At 43.0% G+C, this 17,138-nt stretch overlaps 1 protein-coding gene across 2 annotated transcripts; it reads left to right on the top strand.

The window, feature by feature from the left end:
• Positions 1 to 4,151: 4,151 nt before the first annotated feature.
• On the top strand, positions 4,152 to 13,878 carry FOXR1 (forkhead box R1). 2 transcript variants are annotated; one of them, XM_033918832.1, is made up of 7 exons: positions 4,152 to 4,385; positions 4,495 to 4,592; positions 6,327 to 6,395; positions 7,765 to 7,982; positions 11,114 to 11,346; positions 12,342 to 12,574; positions 13,541 to 13,878. In XM_033918832.1, the coding sequence occupies exons 2-7, from the start codon at positions 4,544 to 4,546 to the stop codon at positions 13,567 to 13,569; spliced, it is 831 nt and encodes a 276-aa protein (XP_033774723.1). In that variant the 5' UTR covers positions 4,152 to 4,385; positions 4,495 to 4,543; the 3' UTR covers positions 13,570 to 13,878. The 2 variants fall into 2 exon arrangements, with proteins under 2 accessions (XP_033774723.1, XP_033774722.1); XM_033918831.1 differs by having other exon boundaries at positions 4,152 to 4,592.
• Positions 13,879 to 17,138: the final 3,260 nt, after the last annotated feature.

Here is a 17,138-nt window from a genome sequence, read left to right on the forward strand (position 1 = left end):
GGTCATGAATGCCTGCCTCTGATGCCATATACAGTTTGAGATGGACAATTTCTTTCCAGTTTATTTTTTTTAATGCAATTTACATATTACAACATACAAGCTATTTATAATAAAGAAAAAGAAATCCTGATAGCATATATCAAACCCACAATAGGAGGAAAATAAGGACAGAAAATTGAGAAGAAACACATGTCAACAATAAATTAGCAAAAAGCAAAAAAAAAAACAACAAAAACAACACATTATGTTCCAGGACCATTTAGATCAGTGGTTCCCTAACCCTGTCCTGGGGGACCCCCAGCCAGTCGGGTTTTCAAGATATTCCTAATGAATATGCATGAGAAAGATTTGCATATAATGGAAGCGACAGGTATGCAAATCTCTCTCATGCATATTCATTAGGGATATCTTGAAAACCCGACTGGCTGGGGGTCCCCCAGGACAGGGTTTGAGAACCACTGATTTAGATTTACAACAGACACAAATCTTAAACAATATCTATACTTGAAGTTCCCTCTTACTACTAAATAAAGGTGACTGGAGGTTTGAAAATTATATTTCACAGAACCATATTTGACTACACATTTACAGTAGAACCTCAGTTATCCAGCACCCATGGAGAGTGGTGGAGGCCAGATAACTGTTTTTATGGTTGCCTGACAGTTACTGTACAGCACTGTAGAAGAAGCCAGATCTCAATTCCCTCCCTTCTGCCCTGAAACAGCAGCTGAACTGAGCTACGAACCCCCCTCCCTCCAGTTCTGAAGAGGGTAGCGGTCCTGAGCTGCGAAACCCTACCTCCTTTTCTCTCTTCCTTACCCAAATTGGCAGCTGGTCAGCAGGAGGCAGTGCTCAAAACAGGCTGCTCGTAGCCAGCCCCAGCAGGGCTTTTCCTCTGATGTGCTGGAAGTGACGCATCAGAGAAAAGACCCTTCCGGGGCTGACCATGAGTAGCCTGTTTTTGAGTGCTGCCTCCTGTTAACCAGTTGCTGCTTTGGGACAGAAGGGGGGGGGGGGTTCATGGCTCAGTATCACCACCTGCTTCTGCTTAGGGGCTAGAGGAAGGGGGGGTGCTCACGGCTCTGATTCACTGACACTTCTGTTGCTTTGGGGTGGAAGGACTGTCACTGGCTGCTTCGTGGCTTAAGAGAGGGGGGTTTGTGGTTCTGCCATGCTGGTGCTTCAGGGCAGGAGGCAGGGGGTTCACAGCTCAGGACTGCCACCACCTATACTGCTTCAGGGCTTGAGGGAGAGTGGGTTCATGGCCGAGGACCGCTGATGTTTCAGGGGGGACCCCAAGCAATTTTTTTTGCCGGTTGGGTGAGAGTACTGGTTAACTGAGATTCTACTTTACATGGAAGTAGACAATGGCTTTGACAGAAGTAATATATTACATTACATTACATTAACTTACATTACTGATTTCTATTCCGCCTCAACCTTGCAGTTCTGGGCGGATTACAAAAGAGACAACTGGACATTTCCAGGATAATTACAGAGAGAATTCTGGTCATTTCCAGGAGAAGTTACAAGAATAATGGAGCTGTATATTTCAAGAGCTACAAGATGCTGTACAAATAGGAAATAGTGCAGATCCAGTATATATACCGTTAGGGAAGCAGTTGACATGCTTGAGGCTAAAGAGAAGGGAACTGGTGAAGGAGGGAGGAGGGGGTAGTTCTTTGCGGGGGGTCCGGTTGGGGTTAAGCCATCTGTATAAATTTTTTTGAATAGGTGGGTTTTGATTTCTTTGCGAAAATATTTGTAGTCGTTTGTTGTTATCAGCAGGTTGGAGATAGTGTGGTCCAGTTTCGCTGCATGCGTCGCCAGCAGACTGTCAAATATAGTAATATAGTAAATGAAGACAAATAAAGACCCGCACGGTCCATCCAGTCTGCCCAACAAGGTGACCAGAGCCAAGTCCACTATTCTGTGTGGATCCCAGTTTAAAGGATGTTCAGTTTTTCTTGTACAAAATTTCCTGCCAACCTACAGATTCACATAGTATGGGCAAACTAGATGGGCCATTTGGCCTTTATCTGCCATCATGTTTCTATTTATGTTTGTTACTAGGGAAATGGCCTAGTGGTTAGAGCTGCTGCCTCAGCACCCTGAGGTTGTGAGTTTGATCCCAACCTGCTCCTTGTAACTCTGGGCAAGTCACTTAATCTGCCATTGCCCCAGATACCACAGATTGTGAGTCTGCTGGGACAGATAGGGATAGTACAGTGGTACCTTGGTTTACGAGTGCACCGGTTTGCGAGTGTTTTGCAAAACATTTGCAAAATCGGTGCCTCGGAAACCGATGCATGCTCAGATGCTCAAGGCCCAGCAGAGGAGGAAGCCGATTTTCAAGAGTGCCCAGATGAGGGTAAGAAGCGGCGGGGGGGGTGCCAAATTGTGTCGGGGGGGGGGGGTCGGATCGTGTCGGGGGGGGGGGTCGGATCATGTCGGGGGAGTGCCCAATCGTGGCGGGGGGGTTGGATCGTGGCAGGGGTATGCCGGTTCGAGGCAGGGGGGGTGCCAGATCTCAGGGTGGGGTGCCTGATCGCAGGGGGGGGCCTTCGAGGGGAGCAATGCCGGTTCTCGGGGGGGGGGGGGGGAAACGCATCAAAGCGAGTTTCCATTATTTCCTATGGGGAAACTCGCTTTGATAAACGAGCATTTTGGATTACGAGCATGCTCCTGGAACGGATTATACTCGTAATCCAAGGTACTACTGTATCTGCTTTCTATTCACTGTATTATAAACCTCTTTGGGTGAATCTCTTTGTGAAAAGGCAGTTAATAAATCCCAATATATAAATACAATGAGAAGACTGCTCAAGGACATGCTGGCTTAGTTGCACCAGCTACAGCAAACTGAGGCTAACTGACTCATGCTACACAGCCAGCTGGAATGGACAGAGCAATTGCCTGAGAGAATGGAATTTTTCATATATATATACTGCTTGAGAAGATGTATTAAGTAGTATTTTAAATCTGACTTGGTTCTTTTTTTATTTAGATCTCATTCTATTTTATTTTATTTTTTAATGTGTTCTTGCTACTGACAGATATTGGCAGGTATCTCTCAGTTTACCTCTGAATTGTGACTTTTACATAACTTCAAACTCTAGGACCTTATGTACCATATCCTTTGTACACCACTTTCTACAACAGGTCTAGTTTAGTTTCACAAACCCTCTTATTAGTAGAAAACTATTTTTTTCTGCCTCCAGCAGAGGATAAAGTCGTTCAGGCTGTTGCTTCTGGTCCTAGGTCTTTGCCTCACAAGCTTGGTTGAACCTAACAGCTGTTTCCCAGATCCACAAACCAAACCTGGTAGAGCACAGAGTAGTGGCAGCTACGATTCACACACACTGCCTGCAAACAGTTTTTGAGCCTTCCCTCTGCTGCATCCTGCACTGCTAGAAAAAAAAAAAAAAAAGCCGTATCAGAGGCAGCATATGTGAAGCGCTGACTCTGCCAGTGACTTCTAGTGCTAAACACAAGTTTGACTGTAGGACAGGGTGCTGAGAGAGAAGGAGAGATATTGGGGTGGGGGTGGAAAGTAAGAGAAGAAGCTATGCTGGGTCCAGTGAAGAGAGATGGAGAGAGGAAATACAATACTTTCTATGCCAGGGTTCCCAAACTATTGCTGTAGAGCAGGGGTGTCAAAGTCCCTCCTCGAGGGTTGCAATCCAGTCGGGTTTTCAGGATTTCCCCAATGAATATGCATGAGATCTATTTGCATGCACTGGTTTCATTGTATGCTAATAGATCTCATTCATATTCATTAGGGAAATCCTGAAAACCCGACTGGATTACGGCCCTCGAGGAGGGACTTTGACACCCCTGCTCTATAGTAAGGCTGCTAACAATCCAGATTTGCAGAACAGGGTTGATCCAGTCCTAGGTTTACCCCCACTGCATGCTGGAACCTATGGTCTTGCTTTTCTTAGGGAATACAGTGGAAAAATCAGACCTGCATGCAACAGGGTAAATCCAGGACCGGATCAACCCTGTCCTGCAAATCTGAATCCAGTTGGCAGCCTTACTTTATGTAGGGTTACCATATGGCTCCAGAAAAAGGAGGACGGATTGAGACATCCGGGTTTTACTTCCATTGCTTTCAATAGAAGTAAAACCCAGATGCCCCTATCTGTCCTGCTTACTTCTATTGCTTTCAGTGGAAGTAAAACCCAGATATCTTAATCTGTACTCCTTTTTATGGAGCCATTTGGTAACCCTACGTCTACAGCAAAATAAAATTTGTAGTCAGGAAGTTCTCTGACTATTTTTTTTTTTTAAATCCCTGTTTTGCAGCAGTCCTAACTTAAAGAGGAGAATTAGTAGATCTTAAGAAGGTGTCAAACACAGGGGATTCTTATTAAATTCAAAAGGTCAACCTCCAGAGTCTCTGTCTTTGAGCACCAGAGAGGGTGTTCCCAAGCAAAAGCTCATCTTTATTTTCACAATTAAAGCTAAAATGTATTTGTATTTCCAAAACAGGGAGGCTTTTGAAAACTTGCACTTAACTACAGCACTTGAGGACTGGGACATGAAGAATGAACTTAAACTTACAACCACCACAGACCAGTTTCTTCCAGGTAAAGAACAGCAGCACTTAGCAGTGTTCCATAATTCTAAAGCTCCTGCTCTCTAGCTGGGGGAAAGAATGACTGATTCCTGCAGCAGGAAGAACTGCATTCCCCAGATTTCCTAGTAGTTCACAGCCTGTGATTTTGGGGAGGATCATCTTCATGCGACTACATCTGTTCTATACCATTTATTTTATAACATTTTATTGAAGGAATCAAATATATATATACAATAAAATAAAACAAGGAGATATTCATTACAATTTGATTCACAATTGTAATATATCCATACATATTTCTATCATTCCTCCAAAATATATTTCCATATGACCTATTTTATTCCTCTCTACACCCCCCCTGTTCCATTCCCCCTCATTCCTTTTATTACCAATTATAACATTGTATTGAATGAAATAAACAAATATACCATTCAAATATTTCCAAACAAATTGCAATCATCTCCCCCTATTCCCTCCCCTCCCCTGAATGGAAAATGACACCAATTACCAGATGTTGGAATGCAATGAATGTTTCCAAAGCTTCAATGTAAAACATTAAGAATGATACTTCATGTTCTAGAGCAGGGGTGTCCAACCTTTTGGCTTCCCTGGGCCGCATTGGCCAAAAACAATGTTTCTGGGGTTGCACAAACGCTGCAGCAAGACAGAGGAGGGAGTCGGCAAGACGGTAAACACCCGGGGGAAGCAGAGGAAAATACTCGACCGGGGCCACACAAAATACTTTACGGGGCCACATGTGGCCCTCAGGCCACAGATTGGACACCCCTGCTCTAGAGGAAAGTTTTTGAAATTATGGCAGAGGCATTGGGTTATAGCCACAAAATTGTCAAATTCCCAAAATCCCAATTCAAAACAATCAACCACTATAATCAAACAAGACAACTGGAATCCTTAGTTCTGCTCAAAACAGGCCTGTATACATACGTGCACACAGATAGATAAATCTCACATATACAACTCTGTTCAGAAGCAGCTATTTTTAAAGAGTATATCAATTCAAATATCTTTGGCATCATTCCTGACATTTGCAGAAACACAGCAGAGCTCTATGGCCTGATCACAAACACTTCTAGCACACATGGAAACTGATACTCATATGAGAGAGTGACTAAAAAGCCTAGGTTCAGAAGTGTGTTTTTTGTTTTTTTTTTATTAATTTTTCTTTTATTAAGAAAAGAAGAATATAAAGAAGTAAACCACAATCGGAATACAAAGAACCAGATACAAAGCAAAACCCAAGACAAAAAGGGTCTACCGCGTTGTTTCTGCGCGGAGACAAAAGATACTCATCAAAAGCCAAGAACAACCCACCCTCCAAACCCCCCCCCACCCCTCACCCCCCCAAGCACTCCAGTGTCAGAAATTCAGTAGAGCACTTCGGGCACCCGGAGACAAATTGTCCCAGACCGGAGCCCAAATCGCTCGGAATTTCCTCCATTGACCAGGGCCACTTTTCTTAGTATCCAAATATTCATACTTCAGCAAAGTAAACAGTTCATTTTTCCACATTGTGAGGGTAGGCACCTCAGCCTGCCTCCATAACAAGAGGATACATTTACGAGCTAACAAAAAGGCCTTCTGCAGCAACACGGAATTACCCCTAGAAAGTCCCAAAGAGAAGTGTGTTTTACACATATGATTCCGTTAGGACTTGGGAAGAAGCAGATCCCTGTCTTATACTCAAGGTTATTTTTATAACCAGAGGCTTCTTTTCTATTAACAGGTTCTGATGAGCATATTTTGACCTTGACAAAAAATGAGATTAAGGAGTTCACCATTGTAGAACCAAAAGGTGAGAAGGGAGACAATGCTGCTATCAGATGTTCATCGGGGTGGGCAGAGTTTAGAATGGGATGCTGAAACCTGCTAGGGAGATAACTTCTTGCAGATGTACGCAATTTAAGGTTTCCACACTGGAGATCATTTAAGATATGTATGAAGGTGACTCATCATTGAAAGTCTGTAGTAGTACTGGTTTTTTTAACAAATGAGTGAATTTCTGGGGTTGAGTTTTCTGATGCTCCATCTCCTCTTTTCATGACCTCGGAAAACTTGTTAGGGTCCCTAGACAAAAGTTTGGCTCATTAAGAACATAAGAAAAGCCAACACCGGATCAGACCAAGGTCCATCCAGTCCGGTGATCGGCACACGCGGCGGCCCTTTTAGGTACTCCTGATTGGAGACCCAGATATACCATAGCCCTCAATACGATTTGCAAGAAGGTGTGCATTCAACTTGCGCTTGAATCCCAGAACAGTAATCTCCGTCATAACATCCTCCAGGAGAGCATTCCAAATTCCCAGCACGCACTGTGTAAAAAAGAACTTCCTAACATTCGTCCTGAACCTGCTGCCACTCAGTTTCAGTCTGTGACCTCTTGTCCGTGTCACATACGAAAAAGTTAGTAATGCTTCTTCTTGGTCGATTTTATCAAATCCCTTTACTATTTTAAAAGTCTCTATTAAATCCCCTCTCAGTCTTCTCTGCTCGAGGGTAAACAATCCCAATTTCCTAAGGCGCTCTTTGTAGCTCAAATTCTCTAATCCCTTGACAAGTTTCGTAGCTCTCCTCTGTACCCTTTCCAGTAGAATTATATCCTTCTTGAGGTATGGAGACCAGTGTTGGACACAGTATTCCAACTGTGGTCTGACCATTGCTCTATAAAGTGGCATTATTACATCTTCCGATCTACTCGTGATCCCTTTCTTAATCATGCCCAACATCCTGTTTGCTTTCTTCGCCGCCACCGCACATTGTGCCGAAGACTTCAGGGTTCTGTCAATCAGTACCCCCAAATCCCTTTCTTGTTCGCATTTTGCTAATGTCACCCCCAACATCTTATACTCGTGTTCTTTGTTTTTTTTTTTCCGAGATGCATCACCTTGCATTTGTTTATGTTAAAATTCATCTGCCACTTTATTGCCCATGCTTCTAGCTTGTTCAGGTCCTTCTGGAGTTCCTCGCAGTCCCTTTGAGAGTCAACAGCCCGACATAGTTTTGTATCGTCTGCAAACTTTATTATATTGCAAGTTGTTTCCTCTTCCAGGTCGTTTATAAAAATTGTTTTAAGCAACTATTAAATTAAGACCTAAGTTTGACTTACTGATTTAAGAGACTATTAAATGAAGACCTATCTGACTTCTGATCTTGTCTGTAAATAGAACCCAGTTTCCAGCCAAGCCTGTGGATGGTTGTAAACCCCAATCTGGTCTGCCCTTGTCTAAGAGAGAATGTGATCATGGAAGTGCCGAAGCAGAGGAGCCCAGGAAGAAGAGCATCTCCAGCAGCTGCAATCTCTTGGTACCAGTTACCACCTGACTTAGGATACTCAACGCTGGATTATACTCAGGGGATGCTGTCCTCCTCCAGTGAGACGCTGGTACTGTGTGTGGAAAAAACTTTAATGCTATATGGGTATCAAATGCTAGAATTGAAAGGTTCTTGCCTAAAATTTGCAATGCAATCCTAAGTACATAATTGTTAAATAATAGGCCAAAATTCACAGTAAGAGTGGAATCCAGATTCCTGGTTATCTCAGTGCATATGCATTTGGATTTTGGAATAGACAAACTTTGTTTCCTAGACCAATGGTTCCCAAACCTGTCCTGGAGGACCACCAGGCCAATTGGGTTTTCGGGATAGCCATAATGAATATGCATGGAGAAGATTTCCATGCTTGTTACTTCCATTATATGCAAATCTCTCCCATGCATATTCATTAGGGTTATCCCGAAAACCCAATTGGCCTGGTGGTCCTCCAGGACAGGGTTGGGAACCACTGTCCTAGATTACATCCGTAATGCAGAATTCTGCCTTACTGTGGATCACGTTCTACTATTATTGTTATTGAAGGACCAGGCTTTGGGAAAACAAGGGGCTGCTACTACTATTAATTATTTCTAGAGCGCTACCAGACGTACGCAGCGCTGTTCAGAGTGAGCTTACAATCTAAACAATCAGGATAATTAGAGGGGATGGTTAAAACTGCTGATAATGGTATGTGAGTTAGGGGTCAAGAAGAGGGTTGGGAATAGATTAAGAGGGGTATGTAGTAGGCTTGGCCGAGGATAGACATGCAGTTTCTTCCTCTGTGATTTCAGAGAAGGAAGAAAAGCTGGCGGGAGTTGAAGGAGGGTCGAGAGGGCAAGGGGAGGTTGGTCAGGAGAGGGAGGATGTGCAGGTTCCACCTGAGATGGTAGGGCGAAGGAAGAAGGGATGGTGGGAACTGGAAGGTCAGAAGAATGGATGGTGGAAAGGAGAGAAGGATGACTTTGCAGCAGATTCAAGGGCAATCTTGTGAACCTTATGGAAGAATTTGGCCATCGTCTGGAGAGAGGGGTTGAAGGAGGGAGTAATTTGAGGAGGGAGTTCAATGTGACAAAGAGATGGTGGGGGTTGGAAGAAAGGGAGTTAGTTAACTGGATGTAGTAGTTATGCTTGGCCAGTGTGAGAGCAGAATTAAAGGAGGTCAGCATGAATTTAAAGTGAAGGAAGTGAGCATGTGTGCAAGATTTAAGCGAAAGACGCTCGGCAAAGCGGGTACGGGAACATAAGTATCAGATACTAGGAGTTTGGTACTGAGGTTTGGTATGCCTGACAGAGCTGGGAACAGGGGGTGCAAGGGTGTCTAGTGCTGAGGAGAGAAGAGTTGTAGAACGAGACAGCAGACTTAGATAACATTTTGGAGATGAGGAGAGGTGCAACAGTGGTGGAGAGTGTGGAATGATCGAGGGCTTGAAGATTTTGAAACCTGTTAGTGATGACTGGGGGGAGGGTAATTGTGAAGGTTATATGATGATGATCAGAAATAGGGGGCAGTGAGGTGGAGAAGTTAGAGAGGGAGCAGCTGGAGAAGAAGACAAGATCAAGGCAGTGGTCATGCCAGTTAGTAGGGATAGTGCAGCATAGGTGGAAGTCAAATGAGGAGGTTAAGGCAAGAAACTTAGATGCATACATGTTGGAGGGATCATCAGTGTGAATGTTAAAATCCCCATGAAGGAGGTGGGAGAATATGAATCAAAGAAGATAGAAAGCCAGGAGTCAAACTCTGGAAGAAAGGAGGAACAGGACTTGTTGGGGGGACGTTATATGAGGTGACAGGTCAATTGGGCGCAAGACAATCGCGCGCAGACAACTCAGCGCAAAGACAGTAGCGCGCAAGACAATTGAGCGCAAGGATATCTCCGCGCAAGACAATTGAGCACAACTGAGTGCGAGATAATTAAGCGCAAAGATAACTGAGCGCAATGACAATTCAGCGCGCCCCTAGATGGCGCCTGGTGAACGAAGGACATGCGCACGTTAACACGTGATCATGTCAACGCGTTTTCAGTATGGTTCCCTTGACTCTTTGTGTTTTCAATATAAGTCATGTGAATGCATTTTCGTTACTATTGTTACATTTCTTCATTATATATGTCCTCCAAACAGCCTGCCTTCCTTTCGTGTCCGTTATAGGTGAAGATCTGGTTTTGCTAGTACTTCATCTATAACAAATATTTGTCTAGCGCGGATTTTCGTTATATGACCACTATCTAGAGAGGTAGAGGAGTGAATAGATGGATGGAGTGGACTTCAAATGAGGAAGGGCATTGCGATTGGGGTTGGGAAGAGGTTGAAATCTGCAAGGAGAGAAGAAGCCCAACACCTCTGCCTCAACCAGTAGGGCGTGGTGTATGGGAGTATTGGTAGCCCCCATGGGAGAGGGGCAGTAGCATCCTTGTGGTAAATCCACGTCTCAGTTAGAGCAAGCAGGTGGAGAGAGAATTCAGAGATGGAGGTTGTGAATGTAAGGTAGTTTGTTGGAGATAGAGTGAACATTCCATAGGACACATGAGAAAAGGAGAAAGGAGGACAGAAAGAGAGGAATAGGAAAAGGTCGAGATGGTTGAAACTGTGGTGAAGCATATGGCGTGGAGGGCCAGGGTTGGGACTGACATCCCCTGAGGTGGGCAGGAGAGTGAGTCGAAGCAATGGGGAATAGTGATTACAATGATGAAGACGGGAGGTGCTCAAAGAGAAAGGAGATGGATGAATCAGAGAGAATGTTTGATCTTGAGAGCTGAGAATAAGGTAAATGACAGGATGGCTGGTGAGAAGATAGGAAAAGGAGGACAGTGAGGCCTATTGGGATGGAGTGAAAGGAGATAGGGGGTAAGATTGAGTTGAGTGAGTATGAGATGCGGAAAGTGAATCGGAGCCATAAGGAAAGAAATAGACACCGAGACATACAAAAAGTATGGTAGTGAGAAAAGAGGGGGTGCATGAAGGAGCACGTGTTTCTTGTTATTACACCACCCAGAGAGGGCTTTGTTTAAATATGTAGTAAGGTTTGTGAGGTCACCTGAGTGCTTGATTGGGTGGGGCTTCAGCCAGGCAGTAGTTAGGCACCAGTCAGCTCACCTAATTAACCTGGACTGTTCACCTGTATGTTGTCGAGGCTGTTGGAATTCAGCAAAATTCCTTAATAAAATGACTTTGCTCTTGCTTCTTTTTCCTTTCTAAATCCAGTTAACAGAGGATATCTCTTTTCTGGACGTTCCACCCCCTTCAAAGAGCCTCCGTGTAGCTGTTACACCAAAGAGGTCCAAATATTACAGCAAAAGGCTGAAATACTTTAAGCAGAAAACTAGCCAGACCAAATGGCCTCGGCCTCCAATCAACTACTGCAGCCTCATCTATTTGGCACTCAGCAACAGCAGGGATGGTAGCCTCAGTGTACAGCAGATCTACAAATTTATCTGGTATGCATATCTTGTATCACATCCCTGTACTGTTGCAAAAGTCTGCATAATACTTTCAGGTGTATGATAAATAGTAGTAGTAAATTTAAAACAAGTGGCAAAATAGTTCTTCACTCAACTTGTAATTAAACTCTGAAATTTGTTGCTGGAGAATGTGGTGAAAGCAGTTAGCTTAGCAGGGTTTAATAAAAAAGGTTTGGATAATTTCCTTAACTAGAAGTCCACAAGCCATTAATAAAAATGGACTTGGGGAAATCCAGTGTTTATTCCTAGGATAAGCAGCACAAAATCTGTTTTATTTCTTGGGATCTTGCCAGATATTTGTGACCTCTGATGGCCACTGTTGGAAACAGAATACTGGGCTTGATGGACCTTTGGTCTGTCTCAATATGGCATGTTCTTATGATGTCTTTTACTATGTAAGGGTGTCATCACAACTATGACTCTGTGCCTGACATAACTTCCTGGTCACGGGACCAGGAAGTGACATCAGAGGGTGAGCTGAGGCTGACACAAGCAGCAGGTAGAAGATGCCGATTGTTGCCAGTGAAGATTTCAAGAGGTTTGTGGAGGTCAGGGAGCAGGCATGGCAAGCGTGGCAGGGAAGAAGTGCAAGGGGAGCAGGTGTAGTGGGGAGGAGTGTGAGGGTGGGTTCCTCCTTACTTCGCTACGCCACTGGTAACATGGCAGCAGAGTTAAGGACCATCAGTGGATCAAAGGAGCTACTGTTTGTGTTTATACACCAGCAGCATGGAGCAATGGCTCTGTAAAAACTGTGCAGTAGGAGGGATGCTCAGGCCCCAAATCTGATTGATGTGTGGGCTTGTCTTTCTGTTTTGGATAAGTTCCAAGTTCCTCCAGGCCTTCGGTGGAACAATCCTGCCCCATCTTTACCATAATGAAGCGAGCAAATGCTGCCTGATGCATTACAAATACACAAACTGGTTCTCAGGAAGGGATGAGCTTCACACTTTTTGACCTTCTCTTCTTTGCAGGGAACATTTTCCCTTTTTCCAGACTGCGCCTGATGGCTGGAAAAATACTATCCGACATAACCTGTGCTTCAGTAGAAGTTTCCAGAAGACCAGCAACCTGGTGTGTGGAGTGAGCAAGAGGAAGTCCTGTCTATGGAAACTGACTTTGCAGGGCAGGAGGAAGTTCCAGACAGAGATCCATAAGCTGTCACAGGAGCTTTTTGGACTCATTCAAGAGAGCATGCAGGAGCCAGGTAAGTGAAGGAGGCGCCCTGGAAATAGCTCTGGAGTCCAATAAATCAAACTCACTATGGATTAATACAAGAAACTGCTCCCACTTTTTTATTTATTCAATTTTCTATACTGTTCTCCCAAGGGAACTCAGACGGGTTTACATGAATTTATTCAGGTACTCAAGAATTTTCCCTCTCTGCCCTGGTAGGCTCACAATATATCTAATGTACCGGGGGGATTAAGTGACTTGCCCCAGAGTCACAAGGAGCAGAGTGGGTTTGAACCCACAACCTCAGGGTGCTGAGGCTGTAGCTTTAACCACTGCACCACATTTCCCCATTTTGACAAGGAAAAGAACATAGTAGTCTAATGCTTAGTGTAGTGGACCGAGAACCTGGAGAACTGGGTTCAGTTCCCACTGCAGCTCCTTGTGACCCTGGACAAGTCACTTAACCCCCCCATTGCCCCGGGTACATAATTTAGATTGCGAGCCCACTGGTGACAGAGAAAGCATCTGCATATAATTCTGTGGTACAACTAAACCAGTTTAAACAAATCTACTACCCTTTACTTCTTTTATACATTTTTGAGGGATAAAAATTAAATACCCAGCACACTGAGTTTAGTTGAAGATCCGTTTATACAAAACTAATGGAGAAGACACAATGAGAAATGGAGGATCATTTCAGATTTGCTGTATATGTGACCCAAATTATGTTATGGAGAAAAAGGCAGGTGTGTGTGTTTTAACTATTGCAGTAGTGCAGGTGCTGACACTCCCCTTTGAACCCTGTATAGAATGGAAACTAGCCCTATGCAAAGGGCTAGTTATAGCCCTAGTACTCTTAATGCCATAGGCTGTGGTGGGGAGATGTTACATCTTGTTTAGGAATGGGATAAAGCAAATGATGAACTTTTATGATTCTGTGCAGCATTTAGTGTTTCTTTATGCTTCATTCCCCTCCCCCCCCCCCCATTTGTTACAGCATTGATGGAAGCCATGTTTGATCTCTGACTCCTCCATATCTGTAATTCGTCTCTACCAACACCTTCCAAGCTGTCACTTTTCCAGGCTGGGTCTGGGCACATAAGCAGTGAGCATCTCTGCAGGGAGCATAAGCAGGGAGCAGTGACTCCCTATAGGGCCAGCGAGCAACCCATTCAATGGGAGAGACTATGTGGAAAATATACTATAAAGTGGTTTCTTCTTATTGGATCCCTTCTCTTTCAGAATGTATATGTGCTGATGGTACTTTGTTTGTTTTGGAACTGTGATATATCTTGTGTCTACAGATATTATGCTAATAAAGAAGAATCACATGTATCAGTCTAAACTTTTGTGTATAGTTAGTTGTGGATATCCACCTGGATAACCTCACAAACTTACAATTGATATAATTGTCCCTGTTATGCTTGTCCCATCTGTCCTGAGGTGGGTCATGATAATATTGTATAGGGGAGGAGTAATAAAGCTTGATAAAATGGGACACATTTCAGCTCTTTGGGTTTGTGTCCTGGAGATTCCAAAGGTACTTCCTGAAGTCTTCCAGAAACAAGTGTGTGGTGATAGAGAGCTGGGAAGGTGGACTAGAGTCAGTAGACCATCTATTACTATAGTGCATACAGCCTGCTCCACTTATTCAGGAGACTACCAAACTATTGCATAATCTAGGTAACAGTAGATAACCAAGGTGATCACAGTGTTCATAATACACATCGATTGTAGCAAAATTGGTGATGCTCTAAGTAGGTTTGATGTGGCCTGGAAGAAAAGCATTGACTTCACTAAATGGAGTAATATTAGGAAATTATTTTTCACAGAGAGAGTGGTGGATGCCTGGAATGCCCTTCCGAGGGAGGTGGTGGACAGGAAAATAGTGATGGAATTCAAAAAAGCATGGTATAAACACAGAGGATGTCTAATTAGAAAACAAATTATATAAATTAAAGAACTAAGGCTGGTATTGGAAAGACTTGTATGGGTGGATCGGCATAATAAAAAAAAAAAAGTCTAAGTCCGTTTTGAGCCTAAGCTATTAGTCACCCAAAGTCAGCAGTGTCTAAAGTTCATTCTCGAAGAAGTGTGTAAACTTTCAGCGTGGGTAGCTCGAGACTGAAGATGCAGCAAGGTCAGAGTTCTCACACGGTGTCAGCTCCTAAAATTGCTTGACCATGTCCATGACCTGATTTTGGCATATCGGCGAATATCGACTCAAACAACTGCTGCGACACTACAACTATCCAGGGAATGTGTTGGGTATATAATCCACAAGCAGCTGGGTATGCAGAAGCTGCCAGCCGAATGCCCAAATGTTTGAATGCTGGCAAGAAATGATATTGAGTGGACACTTCCAAGTTGATTTTGCAGCATTTTCACCGAGCTCCTGCCAACCTTTTGGAACAACTAGTTACTGTTGATGAAACATGATTACACCACTATGATCCTGAGACAATACGAGGCCAAGGAAAATCTCCAAGGCCTTATTGCCTTTGTTTTTTGTTTTATTTCTTTTATTACCTTGGAAAGTGGACTAACACGACCACCACATCATTTCACTGAAGATGGAAGATACCGCATGAAAAAGCATATGAACAAACTTATGGAAAAATAAACCAAACTGAACAGTCACCTTTATTTTCTGACAATCTGCAAGAATGACATCATCTCCAAAGGACTCAGGATCAAAAATCCTTTAGTAACCACATTCAATTCTGACTATGCAGCAAAACTCTGCAAATGCACTAGTCAGAAGCTGAAACATTAACTTATACATCAACTCTACAAAAAGAAGGAAAAGATAAAAACGACCAGAGACAAGAAATCTTAAGGAATACATGGAAACCTCAGGAGCCAACTACATAAGGACCTACAAGAAATTAAAGAAATAATACATTGCAATCCCCCCCAAAAGACAAAAAGCTGACTTCCCTCCTATAGAACCACATAGAGAACACAATCTCATCCCAGAGCACTGGAGGCACAACACCTGATGAAACAGACCCAAATCATTTGGACATAACTCACAACCTACCTACTGAAGGCAAAAATCAGAATTCAGACAGGGTGATCAGGAAAACTAACGGATTCCCTGCAGGCAAATTCCCCAATGACCATACCAATGGAAATACAAATCAAATTGAGATAATAAACCTCTCCAACTATCAATTATCACAACAGGAGACCTCTGTACTTTTGAAAGGACTCTCTGCCCTACCAGCAAAAGAGACAGTCCTGCTATACTCAGATCTTGAAGAATTCTTAAGTAAACTCTAGTTAAAAGTACATTTCCACAATAAGGAGACTTCCAACAAACTGGAATACAATTTAAAAAAAAAGAATACAAACTCCAACCCCCCCGATGGACAAAACTAGAAAATTATATTTCACACATAGGGTAAAATCACAACTTTCCAGCAAACAAAAGAAAATTCTATACAGCCTTTCCCCACCAGAATGATCTGCCATAAAAAGCTTACAAAATAATCAAAACATTGTAATCAAACCTGCAGACAAAGGGGGTACTATAGAAATTATGGACACACATTGGAGGATATAGACAATTCTCAAATAACACATACTATAAGAAACTGACTGGAGACCCCACAAAAGATTATAGTAAACAGCTAAAAAGCCTCATCAAAACTCTTCCAAAGCAGGTACAACCACATTTAATGAAACTCATACCTAATAACCACATTCTTTACATGCTTCCAAAAATCCATAAATCTGGCAACCCTAGCATTGGCACACTCACGGAAGAAATATCTGGGATTTATAGAAGGGATTCTTAAACAAAGAGCTTCATACAAGACACCACAGACTTCCTGAACAGATTAAATAATATCAAGCAGTTAGCATCCAGCACACTTCTAGCCCCAATAGATGTAGAATCACTATACAGCAACATCCCCCATGCAGATAACTGCTGCATGTGAAATTCCTAAAATCATCAATCCTGGACCACCAACGATCACCAGAAACTATTACAGCATTAATCAAATTCATTCTAACTCACAACTATTTCCACTTTAATATCTATCTATCTGCAAACCTTAGGCACTGCTATGAGCACCAGGATGGCACCACAATATGCAGAAGAAGAAGAAGAAACATTTCTAAATACATTTCAGAGAAAACCCCTTAAATACCACCAGTATATTGATGGAATTTTTATGATTTGGACTGAGGGAAAAAGAGTCTCTCGAACAATTTTGCAATTCTTTCAATACATTCCATCCTATAAGCAAATTCAAAACTGACTATTCCCCAGATAAAGTCAATTTTCTAGACACCACAGTCTCTATCAACAATGGTTACATCTTTAGCGAGATTCCTACTAGACTTAGTGACTCTCGGCGCGACACATTATTTGTTTGGTTTTACTGTATTTTTCAATATATTTTTTGTGACACATGTTTTTTCCTTTTTCTACCATGGACCCCTGATGAAGGTTGTCTGAAACACGGACCGTGTTGGGTCCCTTGTTTGGTAAAAAGGTTTTAATATATATTTTGGTTGTCACAATAAATTTTGCCTATTTCGTTGTACATATCTGCAGTTTTGGTTTGTGTGTTCCTGATTGT

The sequence above is a fragment of the Geotrypetes seraphini genome, chromosome 13 (assembly GCF_902459505.1).
Source record: "Geotrypetes seraphini chromosome 13, aGeoSer1.1, whole genome shotgun sequence".
NCBI lineage: Eukaryota > Metazoa > Chordata > Amphibia > Gymnophiona > Dermophiidae > Geotrypetes > Geotrypetes seraphini.